Source organism: Vipera ursinii (assembly GCF_947247035.1).
Source record: "Vipera ursinii genome assembly, chromosome: 2".
Classification (NCBI taxonomy): Eukaryota; Metazoa; Chordata; class Lepidosauria; order Squamata; family Viperidae; genus Vipera; species Vipera ursinii.
In genome coordinates, this window is record NC_139513.1 from 60,439,335 (window position 1) to 60,462,610 (window position 23,276).

The 23,276-nt window shown below is 37.2% G+C and overlaps 1 protein-coding gene across 1 annotated transcript in view; it reads left to right on the top strand.

The window, feature by feature from the left end:
* Positions 1-21,555, top strand: part of PHF2 (PHD finger protein 2) — a 148,939-nt gene extending 127,384 nt beyond the window's left edge. Inside the window, exons 16-22 of the mRNA XM_083352228.1 lie at positions 87-160; positions 1,514-1,671; positions 6,187-6,464; positions 10,180-10,275; positions 11,198-11,307; positions 12,823-13,084; positions 17,798-21,555. Of these exons, the coding sequence (XP_083208354.1) occupies positions 87-160; positions 1,514-1,671; positions 6,187-6,464; positions 10,180-10,275; positions 11,198-11,307; positions 12,823-13,084; positions 17,798-17,886 (1,067 nt within the window). The 3' untranslated portion in view covers positions 17,887-21,555. The remainder of the gene's footprint in view (positions 1-86; positions 161-1,513; positions 1,672-6,186; positions 6,465-10,179; positions 10,276-11,197; positions 11,308-12,822; positions 13,085-17,797) is intronic.
* The last annotated feature ends 1,721 nt before the right edge of the window (positions 21,556-23,276 follow it).

A 23,276-nucleotide genomic window follows, 5' to 3' on the forward strand; every position in this document is an offset into this window, starting at 1 on the left:
TAAATTTTAAAAATGAGATGGATTGCCTACATGCTGGTTTTTATTTAGTATTTAAAGCTAAAATCTCTATTTCAATTTCATCCTAGTTTTATCAGATAAAAAAGAGACCACACAGCACACTCCAGTGAAGAAGCCAAAAGTGGAATCAGTATTATACAAGGTATTTCTCTCAGTGTATAATTATTCTCATATCTAAAAGGATTTGTGCCACTTACCAAAATTATAAGCATACATTGCATATTTTTTGCTTTTAGACACTGACAGGAAAAGTAACGCACATTTCTTTCCCCGTAGAAATTAACATCTGTCTATAAATTCAATAAAATAAATAAATAAGTAAATATGCTACAGAGAGTTCTATTCATTTCTCTTGCAATCATTCCTTGCAGTCTTCTTCAATTCAGTCCTCTGGAATGGATTTGTAGCCCTAGGAAGAATCCATTCCATCAAGTGTCTTTTCCAGTGATGAATAAGTATGTTTTTGACACAACACTGTATTTATCATTGGGTTACACACACACAAAAAAAAAACCTTCTCCAAACAGGGTAGAGGAAGTTTTCTGCTGACACTCTGGGTATCTATTGGAAGTCAAATGTTAACTATGTTATGTTACCGGTAGTTGGATGAGTGATTTGACTGGTTTATGGAAACAGCTTCAATCTGGAATCTAGTGCCCCTCTAGTGGCCTTCAAGTAACACAGGAGTTTTTCTTTTTCTCCTCTTTCTGGTGCAACCAACCCTTTGCTCCTTAATAATAATTAATTAATAATTCTGTGAGTTGGAGAATCTTCAGGAACTGGATTTGAGGATATAGAGCCAAACAAGAATTGTCTTCTTCTTAATACGTCAGCAGAATTCAATAGAGACATTTTAGAATCTTATCTTTCTAGATTATTAAAAGTAGTGTTTATTGTGGAAAATCATTTTTCTAATAATATCTTGTCAAATGAGTCCAATTAGTACAATTTTTATTTATTTATTTATTTAGCAGGTTTATATAGCTGCCCATCTCACAGAACATGATTCTGGGCAATGTACAACCATAGTGAGAACCAAAACAGTGTAGCAATCATTAAAATACTAAAGTACAAATAAAAATAAAAAATAGAAAAACCAAGACAGCGGGAAAATACTAATAAACTTTTACAATGCAACCATCTCCTAGGCCCCCCATGGGTTCCCAGAAGTCACTGGAAAAATCATGCTTATCCTTTCTGGAAAGTTAAAAGGGGTTATTCCTTATTCAGATAACCTGGTCCCGTGCCATTAGGACTTTAAAGCTCAAAACCAGCAACTTGAATTGCATCCAGAAGCAGACTAGCAGCCCGCATAGCTCAAGGACAGAGATGTGACATGCACCACACTTTCCATGCAGCCGCACTCCACAGCATCTGAAGCTTCTGGATGCGTTTCAAGAGCAGCCCTGTCTAAAGCATGTTATAGTAATCCACTCTGGAGATGATCAGGGCACGAGTGACTGTGTGTTATACTCTTTTCCTTTGATTTTTGCAGAGTGATGACTCCTCTGATGAAGGTTCTCTTCACATTGACACCGAGGCCAAGCCAGGGCGCAATTCTAAAGCGAAGAAAGAGACTGCAAGTTCAGCAGGCATTCTAGATCTTTTGCAGGCAAGCAAGGAAGTTGGGGGTTTAGAGTACAACAGCAACAGGTAAGTATGCATAAGGATGGTCAACCTCTTTCTTTAAATAATATGTATTTATAATATTTATTTGATTTATATAGCTGCCACAAGTGGAGCTGAGTATCTTATAAAGGTTAAAACATTAGAGAGCCCACCATATGTGAGTGAGTCCACCTAAGCATAAACAAAGACCATATCAATCACAACAGACTCAAATGCCTGGGGAAACATCCAAGACTTCAGTATATTGTGAAAGTTTAGCCAGGTTGGGAGATGCTGTTCTACCACCATAGTAATAAAAATCCTGTTATATTTTAAATAATCTAAATAAGAGAATATAAAAATCAATTTATGTAGCAAAATATATATTATTCATTTGCTCATTTTCCTAATTATTGGTTCATTGAAAGGATGCACTAGATAAAGTTGGCTTGAAAAGCTCAGGAAAAAACGTAGACAAATCTGTTTTTTTTCAAAGGCGTTGCTGAAAGGTGCACATGGATTCTTACAGGTAATCTAAACCTCCTTTTCCTGTCCCAATCAAGATGCACAGCCTATCTCTTCACATTTAAACTGCATTTTCTCTGCCTGTAAATTACTCTTTATATCAAAAAATGATGGAGACTATTGTGGCATCTTAAAGATTAGTAAATATATTCAGGCAGAAGCTTTCCTGAGATACCTTCCACTTCACTAGTTCATTTAAGGTTGTTCAAAGTAACCTGAATTGTTCAGTGAAGAATTAAAACCAGTTCCTTATGAATTACATTTGACATAACACAGTTTAGTGGTTAAAAGATAACGTTTTGAGTAGGTATAAAGATTTAACCAGTTTTGGAAGATTCTTTTTTACAATGTATCATATACGACCCTTAAAAGCTAAGGCCCTCAGAACCCAGTCAAAGATCGCCACAATATTATAATGATTTAATGTAGTTGTCGGGAAGATGATTAAATATGCAGGAATAATTATATGTATTCATTTGATACAATTTATGTTGCATTAATATAATTAAATTTGGGAGGCTCATCTGATTCGGTTTACCTTTTGAGATTCACCCTCAATATCCCACTCAAAGGCAAATGCAAATCTTAGCTCTCCCCACTTCCCAGTCTAAGTTAGCTATCCTAGGGCATTACCTTAGTTCCAGTATTTTTAGCTTAACTGGGTGTTATGTGCAACCATTAGTAATCCATTGAATTGATGATCTCTGATTTGTTAGGACAATTAATTTGACTAATGTATATTTTTTTATAAAAGGGATATTTTGCTAAAAATTACATATGAGGCATGAACTGAACAGTTAAAGTTTCTTTATTCAAGACAAAGCTGGCAGAATGACAGAACTAATCATAGTTTTGACACAGGTAAAATTAGATATAAGTATTTTTTTACTGCAAAAGCTGCATTTTGCATACTTCTCTCTATATACCTTTTTAAATTTAGTTAGTACTAACTGACAAAATAAGAGTGCAACAGAATCATATACAAAAGCATTAAAGGATCAACACAAACTTATATTGATAAACATAAGAATAAAAAGAAGAAGGGGCAGTGGGTGGGTAGGCCTGGGAACCAAGTTATAAACAGAACAAATTGCTCAAATATCTTCCTCCTCACCTTTTGTTGACTGTCAAATTGTGACAGTCAAGACTTATCACACATATGTTTTAAAATCTACGATTATGTTATTATATTCAGCCATAGAACCAATCTTAATGATGTGTAGAATTCGGCACCAGCCATTCAGTACATATATAAAAAAAATCTTCTTTCAGCATTTGCTCTCATTAAAGAAAAATATATGCTAATAATCACTAAAAGTACAAACAGGGGATATGATTTTCCAGGGTTTAATAATTGTTTCCTGTTTTATATTTCACTTTGAGCAGATCCAGAATTACTAACATGCAAATATCCTTAATGAAAAACTCATTGGGCGCAATCCAATATAAACATTTCTTGCACAGATCTTATTGATATTAAGGAAATTGTTTAAGAACAGGGCAACAGGATCTTTAAGCCCAAGGCAAAATTACAGGCAGTTCAGTAAAAATACAAAAAAACCAAAACACCCCAACAACAACAACACAATCCTTTAGGAGACTCTTCCATTTGAGTTCGTGCTTGAATGCTCTGTCACTTTAAGAATTTGTAAAGAACTTGGGTTTCCCTCTGCCTGCCCAGCCACTGGTTTTGATCAGATCCCACAATTTATTTGCTACACTCACCTTCCTTTAGGCAGTTGCCCTCTAATTTTCCCATTTGGTAGGCAACTTTTGATGGTCCATTTACATTTGATTCAAGGTTTTAAGAGAACTCTCTGAGAAAACAAACAAATGTCTTAAATGCTCTTGGAGTTGATGATAGTAATAAAATCAGGTTTGCTGATTTTTGACATAGCACTACAAAATGGACAAACTCCTTAAAACACCAATGTCATCCAAAAGTGATCCAAACAAGCTGCTGAACATCATAGGGTGCTTTTCCTGAGTCTGACGTATTCTAGAATAGGTTGATGTATTGGCTCTCTTTTCACTAATTTCTCTTCTGAATTCATTTTCTTAATGAGGGGGAGCAAGTGCTCACCCATATCCTGTCTTACTAAAAAGAGCTACCGTTGCTGTTTTCATTTCTTCAGGGCTCCTCACAAGAAAATTATAAATACAGTGGCATGGACGCTGATACATTAGCATGATACAAAGCTCAACAACATCTCTTTCTGCAAATATGAATGCAGGCTGACTCTTTATGGGCAGCTGTTTATGCATTCAAAATAAACAATGATGATGACAGGCACAAAACTCCCTTTCAATCAGTAATTTGCAACACCTTTGGTGGAAATAGCCAGTTGAGCCTTTGGACTTTTTTTTCTTTTGGAAAAAAAATTCTTCTAGATCAGAAATAGATCTCCTATATGCATTGCATGTCTGAAATCCCCCACCCCAATTTTTAATAATATTCTGAGGCTGTGTAGGCCAATATAATAATAATAAGTTGGAAGGGACCTTGGAGGTCATCTAGTCCAACCCCCTGCTCAGGCAGGAAACCCTATACCATTTCAAACAAGTGGCTGGCCAGTCTCTTCTTAAAACCTTCCAGTGTTGGAGCATTCACCACTTCTGGAGGCAGGTTGTTCCACTGGTTAGTTGTTCTAACTGTCAAGAAGTTTCTCCTTAGTTCTAGGCTGCTTCTCTCCTTGACTAGTTTCCATCCATTGCTTCTTGTCCTGCCTTCAGGTGCTTTGGAGACATTTACTTTTCTTTCTTGTCAATACTTCATGGTTGATTTGAAAATATATAGTAGTATGGTTTGCTTCCTTGCTGAAAGAGCCAGCTTATAGTCAACTTCAGTTTCTTCACTGACTCTGGGACATTAGGTACTAGTGTATGTTGATATTTAGTTGAATCTTCCTCCCGTCCCCAGCATTTTCTATGGCAATGGCTGTCACACAATGCCAAAGCATAATGGAGCCATTTTCATCACACACAGAGACACACACACACCAGTGTATCTTGTGTAATTGTAGCCAAAGCAATTATGGTTTTATCAGTCCAAGGATCTTTGTTTTAAAACATTCCAGGCTTATCAAGTTTTTTGTCGCATATTTTGGTTAATGGTTGTTATGATGGAGTCATAGGAAGTATTTCCTTTATTCATGCAGATCATTGTGGAATCAGCAACATTGCAGTGTGGAACTGTAAACAGCTACCCCAATGGCATCTGGAATTATATTGTCAACTGCAGCGATCTATAGATTGTGTGTGGCAGATCTGATCTGCAGTATTTGAAGAGATTTTTCTTGGACTTTCATTTCTTGTCTTGGTTTCAAGCATTACATGAAAATTTCCATTTTCCTACAGTGTTTCTCACTTGGAAAAAACCTAATTGGAAATATTTAGATAATACTTTGTTAGAGTAAATTGATAGAACCTATTGTTGTTGAAAATAAGCAAAACAAGAGAGTTACAGCCAACCAAAATGAGAGATTAGGAGGAGAAAAATATGTGCTTCTCTCTGGAATTGCTTGTCACCTATTTCATCCCTTTTAACAACTTACTTTGTAAGAAAAAAAATACAATAGCGAATTTAGCAATGCAATATAATATCACAACACCCATTCTAGAATTTTCATGACAATTGTATATGTATTTAATTATAACGGATGGATCCAATTAAAATATTCAATTGATAAAACTGTTTCTTTCATTTTTTCTTATTCTAGAAGAAGGAAATGTTGAAAGTTATTGTAACTTCAGATGGGAGTTGAAAGTACTCTCATGTTTCAGATGGGCCTCTGAAATCCCTTTTCCTGCTTTCTATATGTTTCTCTCCACAATGTCTAATTTGATCCTATACATTTGCCTATGGTGGTGGTGGGGGGGTTTGATCTGTTTGACCTAAGAAGATGGTGGAAAAAAGCCACACATATTACAGTGGATGACTTAGATGCAATTTTTTATATTATCTATTTATTCTATAACTCCTATATTAGCTTTAATTTTGAATGGTTTCTCTTTTTCCTCTTTCTTCTCTTTTAGTCAACCACCTGCATCTCCCAGCACACAGGAAGCTATCCAAGGGATGTTATCAATGGCAAATCTCCAGTCTTCAGACTCTTGCCTACAGCCTTCATGGGGCACCAATCAAGCTAAGAATAATTCCATCTCTGCCCCCAATTCCAAAAAATCTGGAAGCAGCAATAGCAAAAATGCAGGCAAACGATTGTTGAAAAAGACTGCAAAAAACAACATTGATATTGAAGATTATGATGAAGACCAGGACCACTTAGATGCCTGTTTTAAAGATTCTGATTATGGTATGAAAATCCTGCTTAAGTTCTCCCCTGGACAATAATTATTGAAAGGCAGTGAAATGTCTGAAGGTAGCTCTTCTGAAGCTGAAAAGGGTAGCAACCTGTTTCTTTGTCAAAGTTTCTGAGGCAGAGAACCAAAGGTTTGCCAGTGGTCTGTCCTACATAGCTGATACGAAGTGAACATTACATATGCTCAGATGCTTTCTCTTTGTGACACCGAAAGGGGAGTTTGCTACAAATTTTTCAGATGAGAGATTTCAAATTTTCAAAGTAAGACTAGCTAAAACTTAAGTTTGAATGAGTGTTGAGCCTTAATGATACATGAGTTGTTTGAAGGAAACTAAATATCAACTCCAAGGTGTAAGATCTGCATATTGTCTGATTAACAGTTCCCATGCTTATCTTCTGCCTTAACTTGATAGCAAAATTATAGATAATTATGTAAGTGGCACTCTAATTCTGTATGGCTTGCTTACTTGGATAGTGTAAAGGTGTTTGACCCAGGACTTTTTATGTTGTACACTGCTACAACACTGGGTTAAAAATTCAAATTATTTTTCCTGTGTGTAAGGATAATTTCTGATGCCCTGGCATAAAAACTTACCTTTATGTTGATTAAAGCAGATTCCAAGAACTGGGCATCTGTTAAGTTCAGAACGACCACTTTAGCTTAGCTATGCAAAACAAAATTTGTTTTCCCATGTTTTTGTTCAGGAAAGTTATTGCCCTTATCAACCATATAATTCCAGTTGAGAAATGTGTAGACAGATCCCTCAGAGGTACTCTTCATCAACCTGTCAATTTTATGTATCGTATTTGACAAATTTAAAAAAAACAAAACAGCTTATTTTGCAACATGCCAGTTCAGATCTGGGGTAAAGGGGGGGGGGGAAACCGGAAAGTTGTGCACTACTTTTAAAATTAATGATTCAGTGATTCAAAGCACTTATTAGAGCTTCATCAGAGTTACAATAACTTCATTTTTTACTGGAATGATAATAGTACAAGGAAGAGCGCGATGGCTCAGTGGTGAAGGACACTGAGCTTGTCAGCTGGAAAGCTGACAGGCTGGGTTCAAGACTGAGCGTTGTGAAACAGAGTGAGCTTCTATTACTAGCCCCACTTCCTGCCCACTATCAGTTCGAAAGGATGCAAATACAAGTAGATAAATAGATAACACTTTGGTGAGAAGGTAACCAATATGTTCCTTGCCATATAGTAATGCTGGCCACATGATCACAGCTGGCTTGGCTAACAAACAGACATGAGCACTACCCCATAAAGTCAGAAACAACTGGACAGGGGAAACCTTTACCTTTATCAGGAATAGGAGAATTAGTTTGGTGTAGTGATTAAGACACCAGTTTAGAACATGGGACAGTGAATTTTAGCGCCCCTTCAGCTATGAAACATATCTATGAAAGATATTGCCAAGAAAATTGCATAGACTACTAGTTCAGGCAATCATCAGGAGTCAAGACTGACTCAAAGGCAGCAAAAAATAAACTGAAAAAGTGACAAACTTTGTATATAAAAACAGAAATAGACAGTATTATTTAGCTTCTAAGAAATATATAGCTATTAGGAATGCGCACAACATTGCATTAAAATAACTGTCCTTAAAAAGATGTAGTTTTTCTCTGCTTTCAGCATCATGCACGGAATATATACATATTGAAATTCTCTGAAATTAAATGAAAACGTGACCATTGTACAGATTTGACAAAACATAAACAGATGTTAAAATTACGTTACCTGAAGACATATCACTCAAGTTAAATTAACTCAGCAAAAGTGTAATGTAGAGACACGCTCCAAATGTGACATCCTGAAAGAAGAGAAGTTTGTTCTGGGGAGATCAACATTCTTGCTAATTATGTATTTATGCTACCACTTAATAGCTTTGCTTTGTTGTAAGATGGTTAGTCCACCAAGATTCCATTAGTGCCACATCTGGTCAGCACATTTTCATTCAGCGGTTAAACTGATGCAATTACTTCCAGTGTATATACATCATTGGCCTAACAGAAGAAATGAAAACAAAATCTCCATTTTGGATAGGTTATCTAGTTAACTTGGATTTACTTCAAACTTTAATGCAATTTAGACTAGAAACTGGGAAATACTGAATGGAAAAGAGAAATGTCCCTACAAAGTAAAAATGGAGTATTAGGGAGCATTGCGATAGAGAAAGCGGCACACACATGCATGTAGGGCTCACTTAGCAACCACAATTGAAATCAGCAATTCCGTCACTAAGCGCCTCAGATACAAAGTAGAAAAACCACATGACCATGTGAGACTTGCAAAGTAACTTCCCACTCGGTCATTGAGTGAGTTACCAGACTTGTTAAGTGAAATATCACATGACTCTGACTTGTATTTGAAGTCCACATTCTCCATTAATTCTGCTTGTCACAAGCTGGTTGGAAAACATCCAAATGATCAAGGTGGCTCTAAATGGACATTGGTTGACAAGTGCTCAAATGGCAATCACATGACCATGGGGCTCTGTGATGGTCATAAATACAAGGGCTGGTTCCAAAGGGTTTTTTTTTACACTGTTGTAGCTTCAAATAATTCCTAAGCAAGGCAGTCAGTAAGCAAAGACTACCTATAAAGCACATACATGCACACACCTACACACCAGTGGTGGGATTCAGCTGATTTGCACCAGTTTGGCAGAACCGGTAGCTAATTTTTTGTTGAGTTCGGTGAACTGGCTGGCACCCACTGAAGCCCTAGCCCTTTTTTGCAAGGCCCAGAACGGCCCTCCGGAAGTGCGTGGGCACTGCTTCCAGAAGTCCGTTCTGGGTCTTGGAGGCCCAGGACCAGAATGGACGCCCGGAAGTGGCAGAGAACCAGTTGTTCATGTATTTGAATTCCACCACTGCCACACACACATTAAACTTAATCTTAAACTTAATTTTTTAATGGACCACTTGAAGTTACAATGGCACTAAAGAAAGTGACATGACCAATCCTTGCACTTACCATTGTATCCATGTCCTGATGGTCACTTGATCATGATTGGGTGCTTGGCAATCAGCTCACATTTACGACAGTTGCAGCATTCCAGAGTCCCATGACCACCATTTACGACCTTTTCATTCAGCTTCTGACAAGCAAAGTCAATGGGGAGCCAAAGTGTCCAGTCCCAATTGTAGTCCTAAACTGAGGAATTTCTCTGTGTGTGTGTGTGCGCATAGGTGCATATATCAGGGCAATAGGATATTTTCTCCTTGTAATGGAAAATGGTCCTTTCTGTTTGTTTTTCTTTTTAAGCAACTGTATTATGGTCTACTTACATATTTGTGACTATGAATAATGGTTTATAGGACACTTTAATGTTTTTAAAATTCAGTAAAAATATTTTTGAAAACGTTTAAAAACATAAATCACATTGCTCTCTATCTCCTTCCTAATGAACTTTGTCTCATCCCAGGTTATTATCCGAATAGCCTTATTCCACTGTTTTCCTAACTTAGGAGACCAGCCAGCTGCAAAACATAGAAGAGGCAGGAAAAGGCTTTACTCTGCCAGTAGCTACAGTATACTGGTAGCTGCTTCAAGTTCATAGCATGAAAAAGCCAAAGTCAGTAATGCAGCCAAATTGTTTTATGGGAATTGAGACATTGGTCCATTTTCTACAAGGATGATAGGATTGCCCTAATTTTTTAATGCTTTATCAGACTATCTTATTTTTTTCATGCTTTAGTTTATCCCTCCCTTGAATCAGATGAAGATAACCCAGTGTTCAAATCTCGATCAAAAAAGAGGAAAAGTTCCGATGATGCACCTTACAGTCCCACAGGTAATATTTATGATATTTTAAATGCAAAATCATACAGGAAAAACTCATGACAGATTTCAGAGATATGTGTACATGGCATACATTGAACTACAATTAAATAAATTTTAATATGGAAAATATCTGGCTCCCGAGTAGCTTGCCCTGGCCTGTTAGTAACCAGTTTGCTTTCTTTATTACTTTTTAATATTACAAAAGACAAAGATAGAGAGGAGAGAACTGCACATCATGATTATTTTAAGGATTGGACTTTGGAGATCAGAACCATAGTATTCTTGAAGAATTTCTACAAAGTTTTCTGTATTTTGTGCACTAATCATACAGTGGCACTGCTTTTACATTTTGGGGGGCTAAATATTCCAAAATGTTTTGAAACACTGATGATCAAGATTGCACTAGTTCCTTCTCCTGGGGATGGGGTGGGTGGGTTGAGGGGAGAACTGTGGAAATCATGGGAAACTTTGCTTTAATTACAAGAACTTAATAATGTGGTCATAGTAATATATTTACTTAATCAAGGTTTAACAATGTATATGATTCCAGCCTATATATTTACAGGAATGGCAATAGCACTTAGACTTACAGCCCTCTCTAAGTGGTTTACAAAGTCAGCTTATTGCCCCCAACAATCTGGGTTCTCATTTTACTAACCTTGGAAGGATGGAAGGCTGAGTCAACTTTGAGCCCCATCAGGATCGAACTCCAGACTCTGGGCAGCAGGACTCCAGCCTGTAATACAGCATTCTAACCACTGCGCCACCAGGGCTGAGGCTTTATTTTTTAAAATTACAGGGTTTGTATTTGTTTCTCTGCAATGCCTGAAATGTAGTAGTTATGGTCCTGTCATTAGCAATATATGTGGATTGTATACTGTATGTGCTCTATTGCCTGTTAACTTTATTGCTTAATTTTCTTCTGCATTTAGCAAGAGTTGGTCCATCAGTACCACGGCAGGACAGACCGGTCCGAGAAGGTACAAGAGTTGCTTCTATTGAAACTGGACTGGCAGCAGCTGCTGCCAAATTATCTCAGCAGGTGAGCTTTCCAAATAGGGTCCTGCCATCACTACCCCAAAATGTTTTTTTTTTTGGAAACATTTCATGGATCATTGTTTTCCATGAACAAATTACTAATGAGAAGATTGATCAAAGGAGGGCCTGCTTTTGGTCTAAAGAATTATGCTATTCTACAATCCTCAGAATTATATGGAAAACCAGCCAGTGCTGAGGGTTGTCTCTCTAAATCATTTTGAGAACTCTGCTTGGAATGCCAGGTTAGTCTTCCAAATGGAAGGCCTTTTTGGAACTGATGTTGATTTCACCTCCTAAAGGTTAATGCAGATACCTGCAGGCAGCCCCTGATCTGCTGCTCCCCTTACCACTACTGCCTCTATTGCCATTTGCTTCTCCTTTTCTCTGCACAGTCCCTCTACTCACTGCTTTTCCAATGAGGCCTCTCACTGCACACACTTACTCTCCAGTTGGCCACCCTAGAAGTTTCCTTCTGAGTTGTCTTCAGCCCAGTCCAGGTAAACATGCCAACCACATCATAATGCATTGTTCTACATATAGGGCAACAAAGTAGAGCAAAGTAAGCTTCAGATTGCTGCAAACCTTAGTCCCAAAGGTGATTTTTCCAGAAGGCAACTGGACTATCTTGTTTTTTTTTCCCTGCTGGATCAGGAAAAAGGATTTTTGGACAGTAAAGGTTGTATCCTTTCAGAAACCAATTCTGCACTTTTTTTTGGTGATATCATTATTTCACATTACTTCTCAATGAAGTCCATAGCTTCCTGGTTTTGGTTTGTTTTTTAAAGTGTAGCAGCTGTCTAGCAAGATATTTGATAATATGCATGACATCCAAAAGCTAAATACTGTGTTTCATTACTTAAATATTTTGTCAGGTATTATTCTGTATCACAAAGGAATCACATTTCTAAAAAGTATAAAGCAGATCTGATGATTAACATGTTTTCAGCAACTTTAAAATATTACAGAGATAAGAACACACATAATTCATGGAAAAACTTACATAACAGGCAATATCAGTGGAACATTTTAGGATCAACATCCGTGAATGGTTCTGAAAAATTAAATTATTGACAAATAATTTGGTGTGGGATTAGAAAATCAGCTCCTCATATATATATTTTTAAACATATTCGTACCTCTTGGTCTGCATTTTTCACAATGCTCATCACTTTTCTTGCATACATTTTTTGAGTAGGTGTCAGGCACAAAGAATTGGGGCCCTATTTTACTTTGAAATTCAAAATATTTATTGCTTAAGCCTATCCACCAGAATCTAGTCAACTAAAGTTCAATATTAAATTGGCGTCAGGTAAGGCTCAACGGAATTCATGAGGGGTTGGACTTAGATGGTTTCAGGGAATGTAATGACTCTAGGCTAATGATTTCTATAACTCTGACCCTCAGCTCTGCCTGCTCTTCTCCTGCATCAGGACACTTTCCTTAATGGCTGTTTTATCACTTTTGAAAGCTAATGATTGTTATTTCTCTCTCCCTCTCCCCTTCTCTCATCATTTGAAAGGAGGAGCAAAAGGGCAAGAAGAAAAAGAATACCAAAAAGAAATTATCTCCCAACAATGCCAATAAAATCCCTCAGGAAGGCAGTTCTCCTGAACCTCAGCTGGAGTGCCACAGCAGTAGTTTAGCAGACCACGAGTACACAGCTGGTGCCAGCACTCTTGGCGTGGCCCAAATGAACAGAGGCCCTCAGCCCATGGCCCCGGGAGTTTTCCTTACACAACGGAGAGCCTCATCATCATCACAGAACAATGCAGCTGCCAAAGGTACTCTCCATAGATTTCTCTCAGGAATGGTGTAAGAATTGGTCATCCAATCAAAGGTTGTTGTTTTTTGGTGAGGCTCTATTTATTTATTCATATTTATTTAAATGTATTGGCTTACAGTAACATACAGTTGTCAGGGACGCGGTGGCTCAGTGGGTTAGGACGCTGAGCTTGTCGATCAGAAGGTCGGCAGTTTGGCGGGTCGAATCCCGAGTGCCGCGTAACAGAGTGAGCGCCTGTTACTCGTCCCAGCTTCTGCCATCCTAGCAGTTCGAAAGCACATAAAAATGCAAGTAGAAAAATAGGGACCACTACGGTGGGAAGGTTACAGTGTTCCGTGCACCTTTGGCATCTAGTCATGCCGGCCACATGACCATGGAGACGTCCTCGGACAAGCGCTGGCTCTTCGGCTTTGAAAGGGAGATGAGCACCGGCCCCTAGAGTTGGAAACGGCTAGCACGCATGTGCGGGGGAACCTTTACCTTTACCTAACATACAATTAAAAACATAAAAAGATATTAAAACCAAGGATGTATGGGGGGAGTGGGGAGGGGGCAGATGGGATCTGTTAATGCTCTTCAAGGGTAGCCCCATGTAGAATGCATTACAGTAGGCCAGCCGTGAGAAGACCAGGGATTGAACTTCTGAGCGTAAGGAATCCTGATCCAAGAAAGGCCGCAACTGGTGCACAACACAAAGATTTGTGAAGGCTCCCCTAGCCATGACTGCCACCTGTTCCTGGAATAGGAGTCACAAGTCCAGGAATATCGACAAGTTGCAGACCAGGTTTTTCTGAGGCAGTGCCACCCCATCCAGAGTCGAATATGACAAAGTCCTGGATCCTGGAGCCCCATGTACTCAAAGCCATTTGGTCTTACTAGGGTTCAGCCTGTTCTCCCCCATACTGACCCTAACAGCCTCCAGGCACCATGAGAGGGCAGCCGCAGCATCACTTGGATCACCAATAGTGGAAATAAAGAGTTGGGTATTTTATGTAATGTTTATGTAATCAAGTTGGAGGGAGAGCTTCTGTTACTTTTAACCATTCTTCAGATGTTCTTATTATGGTTGTATGTGATAAACTGTGTGAAGGTCAAAGCTGTGTATATTTCTTCCTCATCTAAAATCATGGTTAGGCAAACGTTGTATTGTGGCGGAGAAATAGGCAAAATAAATGGGATTGTGTCATGTACTTGGGCAAAGGTAGAATTTATATTGGATCATTTCCTGGCCCCTTTCCCCAAGAGAGGTTTGCCTATTCTAGTGTTTACTTCTAACTTCCATATATCCATCCACATATCCATCCATTCTTCCATCTCAAAATGGAAGCAAATGGCACATTCATTTTCAGCAATTGCAAGAAAGATGGGTCTAAGTAAGAAGTGGTCAGATTCTCCATCGTTGCTTACTTCAACATGTCTTTCATTATTATCCTTTTTTATTTCATTTAATAAGTACTTCAAAGCACAATCATGAAAAAAATAGAAGAAATTTACAGCAACATCAAATGGAATAAGAATTTTCAAAGTACCATTGGATTAATGCTGCATATAAAGATGTTTTTCTATCAATGAAGCACTTAAAAACCATTGTTAATATGAAATCCATATTCAGTAATTAACGGTGCCAAGCGATATAATAAAGAGTCCTCAGAATAAATAATTAACAGTGAATTTTTGTTTTATCCAATAAATATATTATAAAAGTGTAATATTGTAAATATTTATCTTTTGTGAGTATTCTCATTGTTACATATTAATTGTCATACTTAGCTTATGAATCCATTTAATTATACAATCTTTGACATGTTTAATTTTTGAGTCACTTTTCCATAATAATTTACTCAAGTGTTCTGAATTTTGTGTTACAAGCTTTTCAAATGCAGTTAAGTCTCTAAATGTTCCACCTTAGTGTTGTAGTTTGTTTTGAAATGCACTACTTATCTGAAGATTTTAAAACCACTTCTGATCAGTCTAAGGGAGAATCTCAAAAGATTTCACCTTATTTTAAATTAGCTGCTCACTCAATCAAATTTATATAATTCAAATGTAAAAAAACTGATTAAAATTTCATCAATTAATGCTTTCTGTATTTTCTAAAATAAATTCCCAAGTACTCAATTTGGTTAATAATGATGTTAAAACCCTAGTATTTGCTGTAAATGTTACTTTTCCAATTCAGATACCTTCCAAGTAATAATTTGAATCATAATACCAATATGTTCTTCACATTTGTCTGAAAATTAGTACTTATCTTCAGATAATTTAATCCATTCACCTTCACTAAGGATGTCTCCATGCCATGCTGAGTGCTATTCATGAGGGCAACTCCCTTGCAGACTCAGTGTATCAGGTGCAAATAATCAGGAGCACTCATTGAGTTCAAAGCACAGAAGAGTTTATTATTGCTACTTTTAGTACAAGAATCTAATCAAAGCTAAATTGGCATTCAATGAAGTTTAACAGAATTCACAGGAGTCTGGAGTTAAGTCTCTTGTGGCAACGCAATGACCTCAAACTGACGACACATTTAACTCTGCCTTCTACTTTAGCCTGCTCTTCTCTTACACAACGACAGAGAAAATAAAGGAAGAGGTAGTACCATAGAAATTACAAAGGGAGCTAAGACAATTGTCCTCAAATATTCATTAAATAATACTTGTAAGATTTTTAGTTTTTTGTATTTTGTAACTTTTTTCTAGTTGAAAGATTTTTCATTCTTAGAAGTGGCAAAGCAAATTTAACTTAATTTTCCCCCCAGTGGAATTGGGTAAAATATGGATATAGAGAAAAGGATCTCTTAAGGCAGTAGTCCCAACCTTCATAGCTTGGTGGCCTGGCTGGTGGGGGAGGGGAATTGGGCTGCTTGAGTGGTGGGCTGGCATGAGTGCATTCAGCCCTTGCTTGCACACGCAGTTCAACTTGCATGAACAGTGGGCCAGTGTGCAGCTTGACTTACACGAGAGGCAGGCCACCGTGCAGACACGCAAGTGCTTGCCGGCTCACCCCTCGTGCAAGTTGAGCTGTGCATTTGCTCCGGCCAGCCACTCAAATAAGCTACAGCTCAGTTGTGGGCTGTGGCCCAGGGATTGGGGACCCCTGTCTTAAGGTCTAACCAAAATCAAAGTACATAAACTTTGAATATAGCTTTCAGGTCATTTAGTTGCTGCCCAGCAATTATCATACATATAGTATTTGGCAAATCTCAGTTTCTTGCAGTACTCCCAGTAAAGAAATATGCCAAAAACCCATGCAGGTAGTATAAACTAGGAGCATCTGGTTCTTTGGAATCATAAGGATATTTCAGCTGAAAAAAGGGGAACAGATGGCTTCCACAGAGTCTGTGTTGTTTTTCTTTCCTGGTGCTGTAAATATTCCAGACATTTGTTCATATATGTTTGGAAAGGTGAACAGATGTGGAACACTTTTGAAGAACTAGATGAATAACAACTGGATTTTTCAGAAATAGAGGTTCTGTTAATACTGGATTCTTTATCCTGGCAGCCTTTGGAAAAGCCCTGGGTTCAACCTCATACTGTAACAGTACCTGAGAAGGCCCAGTTTGAAGCCATCTTCCACATTTACTCTTAATGATCAAATGCTTCCTTTTCTGTTTTGTTTTGCTTTGACTAGTAATTCTGAGATCTGCTGTTCAAATATATTTGACGGCATTAGTTTGGAGAAGACTTTAGTGTATTTTCAATAGTATGATCGCATACATATGGATTTTGACTGACATAAAACATTAATAATCAGTCTCTGTATTTCTTACTCATCCTGAAAAATCTATACAAAATAAATCTTTGGCTTTACAAGTCACTGAGAGTTTATTCACAAAACCCAGTTGTAGCTGTTCAGATAAAAAAATTGTACTCATTTTTATTTGAAAATAATTGTGTTTATAACCTGAATTGACCATCTAGTATCTTGGCACATACGGAGTATTTGTTTTATTATGAGAGAGGCATGAATGAACAAAACAATATATAATGGATCAAATTATCCACAGAAACACTTAGGAAATGGGTTCCAAGATAGATCAAATTGTAACCTTGCCTAATTCAAGAAGCAGCAATGAAGGGAGCAGGCAGGAGATGTCATAAAGAGAATACTTTTAAAAACTCGAAGATGACACCATTTACTACTTGTTATAAAATCTAAGCACTAATCTGAAAGTACCAGTTTCATAAATCAGTTTCATAAACAAAATTAGGATAAAACTGAAGTAACTAAGCAGTTCTTTCTCAACAGATGAAGAAAAATGTTGTATATCATCCACCTTAGTGCAGAGGACGATACAGTAATAGTTCCTTCTGTGGCGCATCATTTCTGACAGATCATTTGTACATGCAAAAATGAATTAGAGCTACAGTAATTTAGTGATGTACGTGCTTATTATTCCAATGCATAGAATAATGCAGTAATATAGAGAATTTGGGAATTATCAAATTAAAATATTACTTCAATTTTGAATTGATTAGGTAGCTATAAGCAACTATTTTCTTCATCCTCAGCCTTATGGGGTAGGTAGAGATGCTTAAAGCATTTAACTGGGTATTGGTTAAATGCTTTTGTTTTGAAGAGAAATGCAGTTTAATGTTTTATAAATCAATTTTCAGTTGCATTTGTTTCATCCTTCTTGGTCTTCTAGTTTCTTTTGGTTGCTGTTGCTATTGTTTTGTGGCTTACTGTGTCTCTTTTCCATTACTTCCAGGGAAACGTACAAAAAAAGGCATGGCCACAGCTAAACAAAGGCTTGGGAAGATTTTGAAAATTCATCGGAATGGGAAACTTCTCCTTTAAAATCTGGTCATAATTGGGACTATCAGAGCTCAGCATATCCTGAGCTGTCACACTAGCTCTTCAACTCTTGAAGGACTCCAGTAGTATTGTGCAACATCTTAGGGACAATACCAGTTAACTTTTTGCCACCACTTTAATAAATTCTTTTTAACTTTCAGCAGTTAAAACCTGTACAGATACTGCTATAAATATTTTTTAATATAGATGTCCTTTCTCAAATTGCTGAGAGTGACTAGTACGCAAAAAGTTAATACTCCAAGACACTGAGGATCATTCCAGTTTTAGGAAAGTATCCCTTTAACTTGTTTATAAGTGAGGAAAAAGCCGTTGTTTTTAAGAGTATGCACATTCATTTCAGTTACGCTTTTATCAACGCTGAACCAATTTTAAAGAGGTATCTGGTGAAAAGGCAGAATTTTAAAAAAGTTTCTCAAACTGACTTGTAGACAAGGGGAAAAATTATGCCATGACTATTTGAGAGAGGATACATGCATGAAACAATATGCATAAAGAAATAACCTAGTTTTTTTATCTGGCTCGTGATAAATATGTTTTATTCAGAAGAGAAGTTAAAATTGCACTTCAGCACTGCTACAACTTGCCCTATAACCAGACATCGAAGAACTATGGATGAATTAATTTATTTTGCATGCAATGCAAGATGATTTTTTTAAACATTATGGATTACAAATCCAATTTCATTGGGTAATGATTTGGATGTAGGTAATTGATGAAATGGTGCAGTTCTTTGGAAATCAAAAGGGTTTTTTATTAGCTTTGGTTGGTGTTGGTTTGCATCTCTTTTCATTGATAAATTTTTAACACTCCCACTCCTTCTTATATATATTGATTTAACTTTGGCCCCATAGTATATTTCCCATGCTCAATGTCTGTGTTCTCATAATTGGATATCAATGAGTGATAGGAATTAAAGATCAGCAAACAGAAACAAGCCTCCTCTCCCTGCTAAATTATGCTTAATTGAGTAAAACATTACAAATCAATTAGTATCTCAAAGTCAAAACTGAGTACACTGACTCTTGTCCCTCTACTTAGATAACATGGTTTTCAGCTTACATGGGCTAAAGCAAAATCAAATCAACTCTACTATATCTTAGTATGTTGTGTGAACGAGGCCATCATTTTAAACCGTCATTGTTTGCTTTGGTTTCACATGTGTGAATAGAGCCATTGTGCTTTTGTAAACCATGGTTAATGGATTAGTTTACATCCAGCCTGAATATGATGATTTTTTTCTCTTTCTTTCTCTCACCTGTTCTTGCTAAAATTTGCTTACATGACCATGGAAACTGGAAGTATTTCTTCCCCTGTGTCCGTATATTTTTTATTCAGCATTGCAGTTTTGAAATTAGGTAAAGGTAAAGGTTCCCCCCCACATGCGTGCTAGTCGTTTCCAACTCTAGGGGCCGGTGCTCATCTCTGTTTCAAAGCCGAAGAGCCAGCGCTTGTCCGAGGACGTCTCCGTGGTCATGTGGCCGGCATGACTAGATGCCAAAGGTGCACGGAACGCTGTTATTACCTTCCCACCGTAGTGGTCCCTATTTTTCTACTTGCATTTTTACGTGCTTTCGAACTGCTAGGTTGGCAGAAGCTGGGATGAGTAACAGGCGCTCACTCTGTTACACGGCACTTGGGATTCAACCCGCCAAACTGCCGACCTTCTGATTGACAAGCTCAGCATCCTAACCCACTGAGCCACCGCGTCCCTGTTTTGAAATTATATCCCCATTAATTTAATTTCACGGTAGGGTGGAATCAGCCGTTAATTTGATGATAGCAGTGTGGCTTGTGCTTGGGTGCTCACAATGCAATGATAACATGTGAAATTGGAGAATATGTAGGAAAAGAGATGCCAGTGACAAAGTGTCAATTTTCTTTATGCAACCTGAGTGGGTGGCAGGCATATCACCATCATCCTATAAAATAGCGTCCTTAGTCAAGTATCTTTTTCCTTATTTTTTGGAAGGGACTTTTGATCTCCCTCTCGCAGTTCACACTTAAGTTCATGATTGATGATTTACCTCATAAATCACTTCTGTTATCCTGAGATGAAACAGATGAAGACAATGGTTCTTTTTTCACCTTCAGTTCCCTGAATCATGGATTAATTCCTGGATCATGTAAACAAACCAAGCAAAGAAGCTTTTGTCCTGGGACCCCAAACGCTTATTTTCTGGTCTATAACCAAACCCTTTCCTTGATCTGCATATCAGGAGAAAAAATTGTCCCAAATGAAATTATTTTTCCCAGAAAGGAATACACATAAACATTTTAGAGCTTATGGATCCATTTAGTAATATAATAGATCAGCTGTTTATATAAACCTCCATTGCAAGCCCTGTAATGAGGTAGAAAGAATGTGCAGCCCTATCAGAGAGATATTCTGACATTCATATCCAAGCACTTCCTTTCAGATATGCTTGTCTGAAGGAACAAAGGTTGTGCTCACCCAAGGGTCAGGCCAGATGAGAGCCAAGCTTATTGACAGTTTAACTGGATACTTATTGCTTCTGAACTCTCTTAGTGTTTGGTGTAGAATGCATTATATTTTACATTAAACTAGCTTGTCTGCATATAAACACTTAGAGCACAATCCTATGCATGTTTACTCAGATATCAAACCTGTTGTGTTCCATGGAACTTACTCACACATATAGAGTACTATGTACAGGATTGTAGCCTTAAGGCGTTACATTTGTTTCTCAGGCAATTCCAGATTTTCATTTATAGATACGTGTCTGAAAGCATATTTTTTCATAGAATCTAGCCTGTAAATAGCTTTTTAAAGTACCTTCTTTTTTATAAGATCAAAGTATCTTTAGAATTTCTTTCTATAGAATAGTTCATTAACCTTTATACAAATTTTTTGCTGAGTATTTTGCTGAGTATATTTTAGGTTCTTGACTCTGAAAGAGATACTCTGTTTTTGTCCTCGATTTAATTACTTTTTCTCCCTTTTTTAATTTTGGCATTGCCTGAAAAACAAGTGAAACCTTGTGCAGCCTTATACAGAATCAAATAATAGTACAAAATTATCTATTTAAGATACAATATGAAGAAGAATCTTCGACTTTATAATACCAGCTCCTTGTCTCAATTCTTGTATTACGAGGGGATACAATTATTTTATTAGCACCTTGTGAAGTGTTTCTGTGTTTTGTGATGATGTAATTTATTAATGTTTGTAGCTTTTTATATTTGTACATTTCTTATGAGCTTTGTTTATATACACATTACCTGGATGTGATGTCCATGAGGAAAAAAATAAAACAGCTATAGAAAACAACTGAGGCCTTATTAACTGACGTTTCTAGTTATGGTGAGGGACTGGGTCTGAATTCTCGGCATCAAAAATGTTAGTTGAATAGGGCCCCAGAGTTAAGCAAGTTTTTTAAAGCTTCCCTAGTATACTGTTATTGTCAAGCATTTATATAATATAACGCAGACATCATGCTGGTTTTATTATTATTATTATGTTTATGTTTATGATTATTATTTTCACAACATGTACATTTCTAACAAAGTTTATTGTGGCTATCTATTACAGTGTTTTATTTACCAATTCATATCAAATGCTCTTGTATCAAGTCCATGAAATCTAAGTAAACTTAGATCAAAATTTTAAAAGTAAAATATTTCAGGTTTTGTATAGAATTCGTGTTGGTGTGTTTATTTATGTACTACATTTAAGTTATTCTCCCCCAGTGACCGAAGAGCATTCCATGCTTTGTTGCTTTCGGAGATGGTTTCTTACCAAAGTATGCCAGTTCTTAAAGGCACATCTTCAGCTTCAAGTCAATATGGCCCAATCAGTTGAGTTGAGTATCAGAATCCTAATAAGATGAATGGTAGTTTTTGGTCTAAGGAAGTGAAAGTTTGCCTGCCTTAGACAACTTCAATAAAGAAATATATATACCAGTTTCTCAATTCATATATTTAAAAACCAATTTCTCTTTCTGGGCAAGGATAATCATAGTGACTTTTTAGTTCTTATTGGTTTGTGTGTTATTTAGCCAGTGACCTATTCACTTTAATCTCACACTGCAAGCACTGTTTGTGCTCATGTTGGATTGCCCTTATGCTTACCCAGAATATTTGTGCCTAGCTGCTGCCATTTTACTCTGTTCCAATAATAAGGAATACATGTAGCTCAGAGTTGAACTGTTGGGATCTTGGTGTTCTCTGAGCTTCATTGCTTTCTGGCTTTCATTACCTGGCTAGGTAACTTCATCAATGCAAGGGAGAGTAGGTTTGCTGGCTGTTTATACAGTAGATAGATTGCCCTGCCAACCTCAATTGGAAAAATGTTGAAATTCCAGACCAATGTTTCTGAACCTTTGCAACTTTAAGAGGTATGGATGTCAACTCCCAGAATTCCACAGCCAGCATGCTGAGAAAAAATACTTGGGAATTCCTGGAAGCTTGACATTCAGACAGATTGACCATCAACAGACAACGCATAGAGATAAAGCCCATCAGTGTACCATGTAAGAAAAGATGCAACCAGAAGTCAAGGAAGGACAGCCCAGAGCACATTTTCCTTAGCAGCCAATATCCAGATAAGCAGGGAATAGCACCAGATAAGCAGTCAAAGAAGAAACAATATTAGCTGCTATTGCAAAGAAACAATATTGTAATGTAGGTACCATCAAGGAAGAAACTACATCCCAACCCATACTGGTAGGGCAACCTTTATACTAACAGCCAGAAAAGTCCCAATATGGAGTAGCAAAATACATCTGTCTGAAAGCAGACATCTCACTATCACATTATTTAGAGATCACCAGATGCATGTCACCCTGTAAAGTATTGGGTGTTTAAACTGTATGGTAACAACTCAAAAAAAATTCTTATTAACTCTGATCTAGATATCTGTACATACTATATTGTACTTTTACTTAAATTGTAAGAGTAAAGAGCAACACACAAAAATGACATTTAATTATGCATTTAAGTGCTGACACCTTTATAGCTCCCATGAGTAGAAGGAACCATGGAATCAGCCTGAGTACTTCCTTGCTGTTGGCAATATCAAGGCGAAATTGCTCTTTCTGTTCTTGAAGACATGTAAAACACGGCTGGGATTATATTTACTATACAGCTTTTATACGGCTACCCAACTTGTGACCAATGTGACCATAAACACTATACAAAAAAATAATCAGTAAACAAAGATATCAAAACATAGCAACTAAAAGCCAATATTCCCAATAATTGGGAATTCAAATTTATTGCATTCTTCTAACCAACCTGACCCAGATGTTCCAGGAAAGAGCCAGGTTTCCACTGCCTTTCTAAAGGCCTGGAGGGTTAAAGGCCATTCATATGTTGGAAGGAGCCAGGGAGCAGGAGTTGGAAGGGATCTTGGA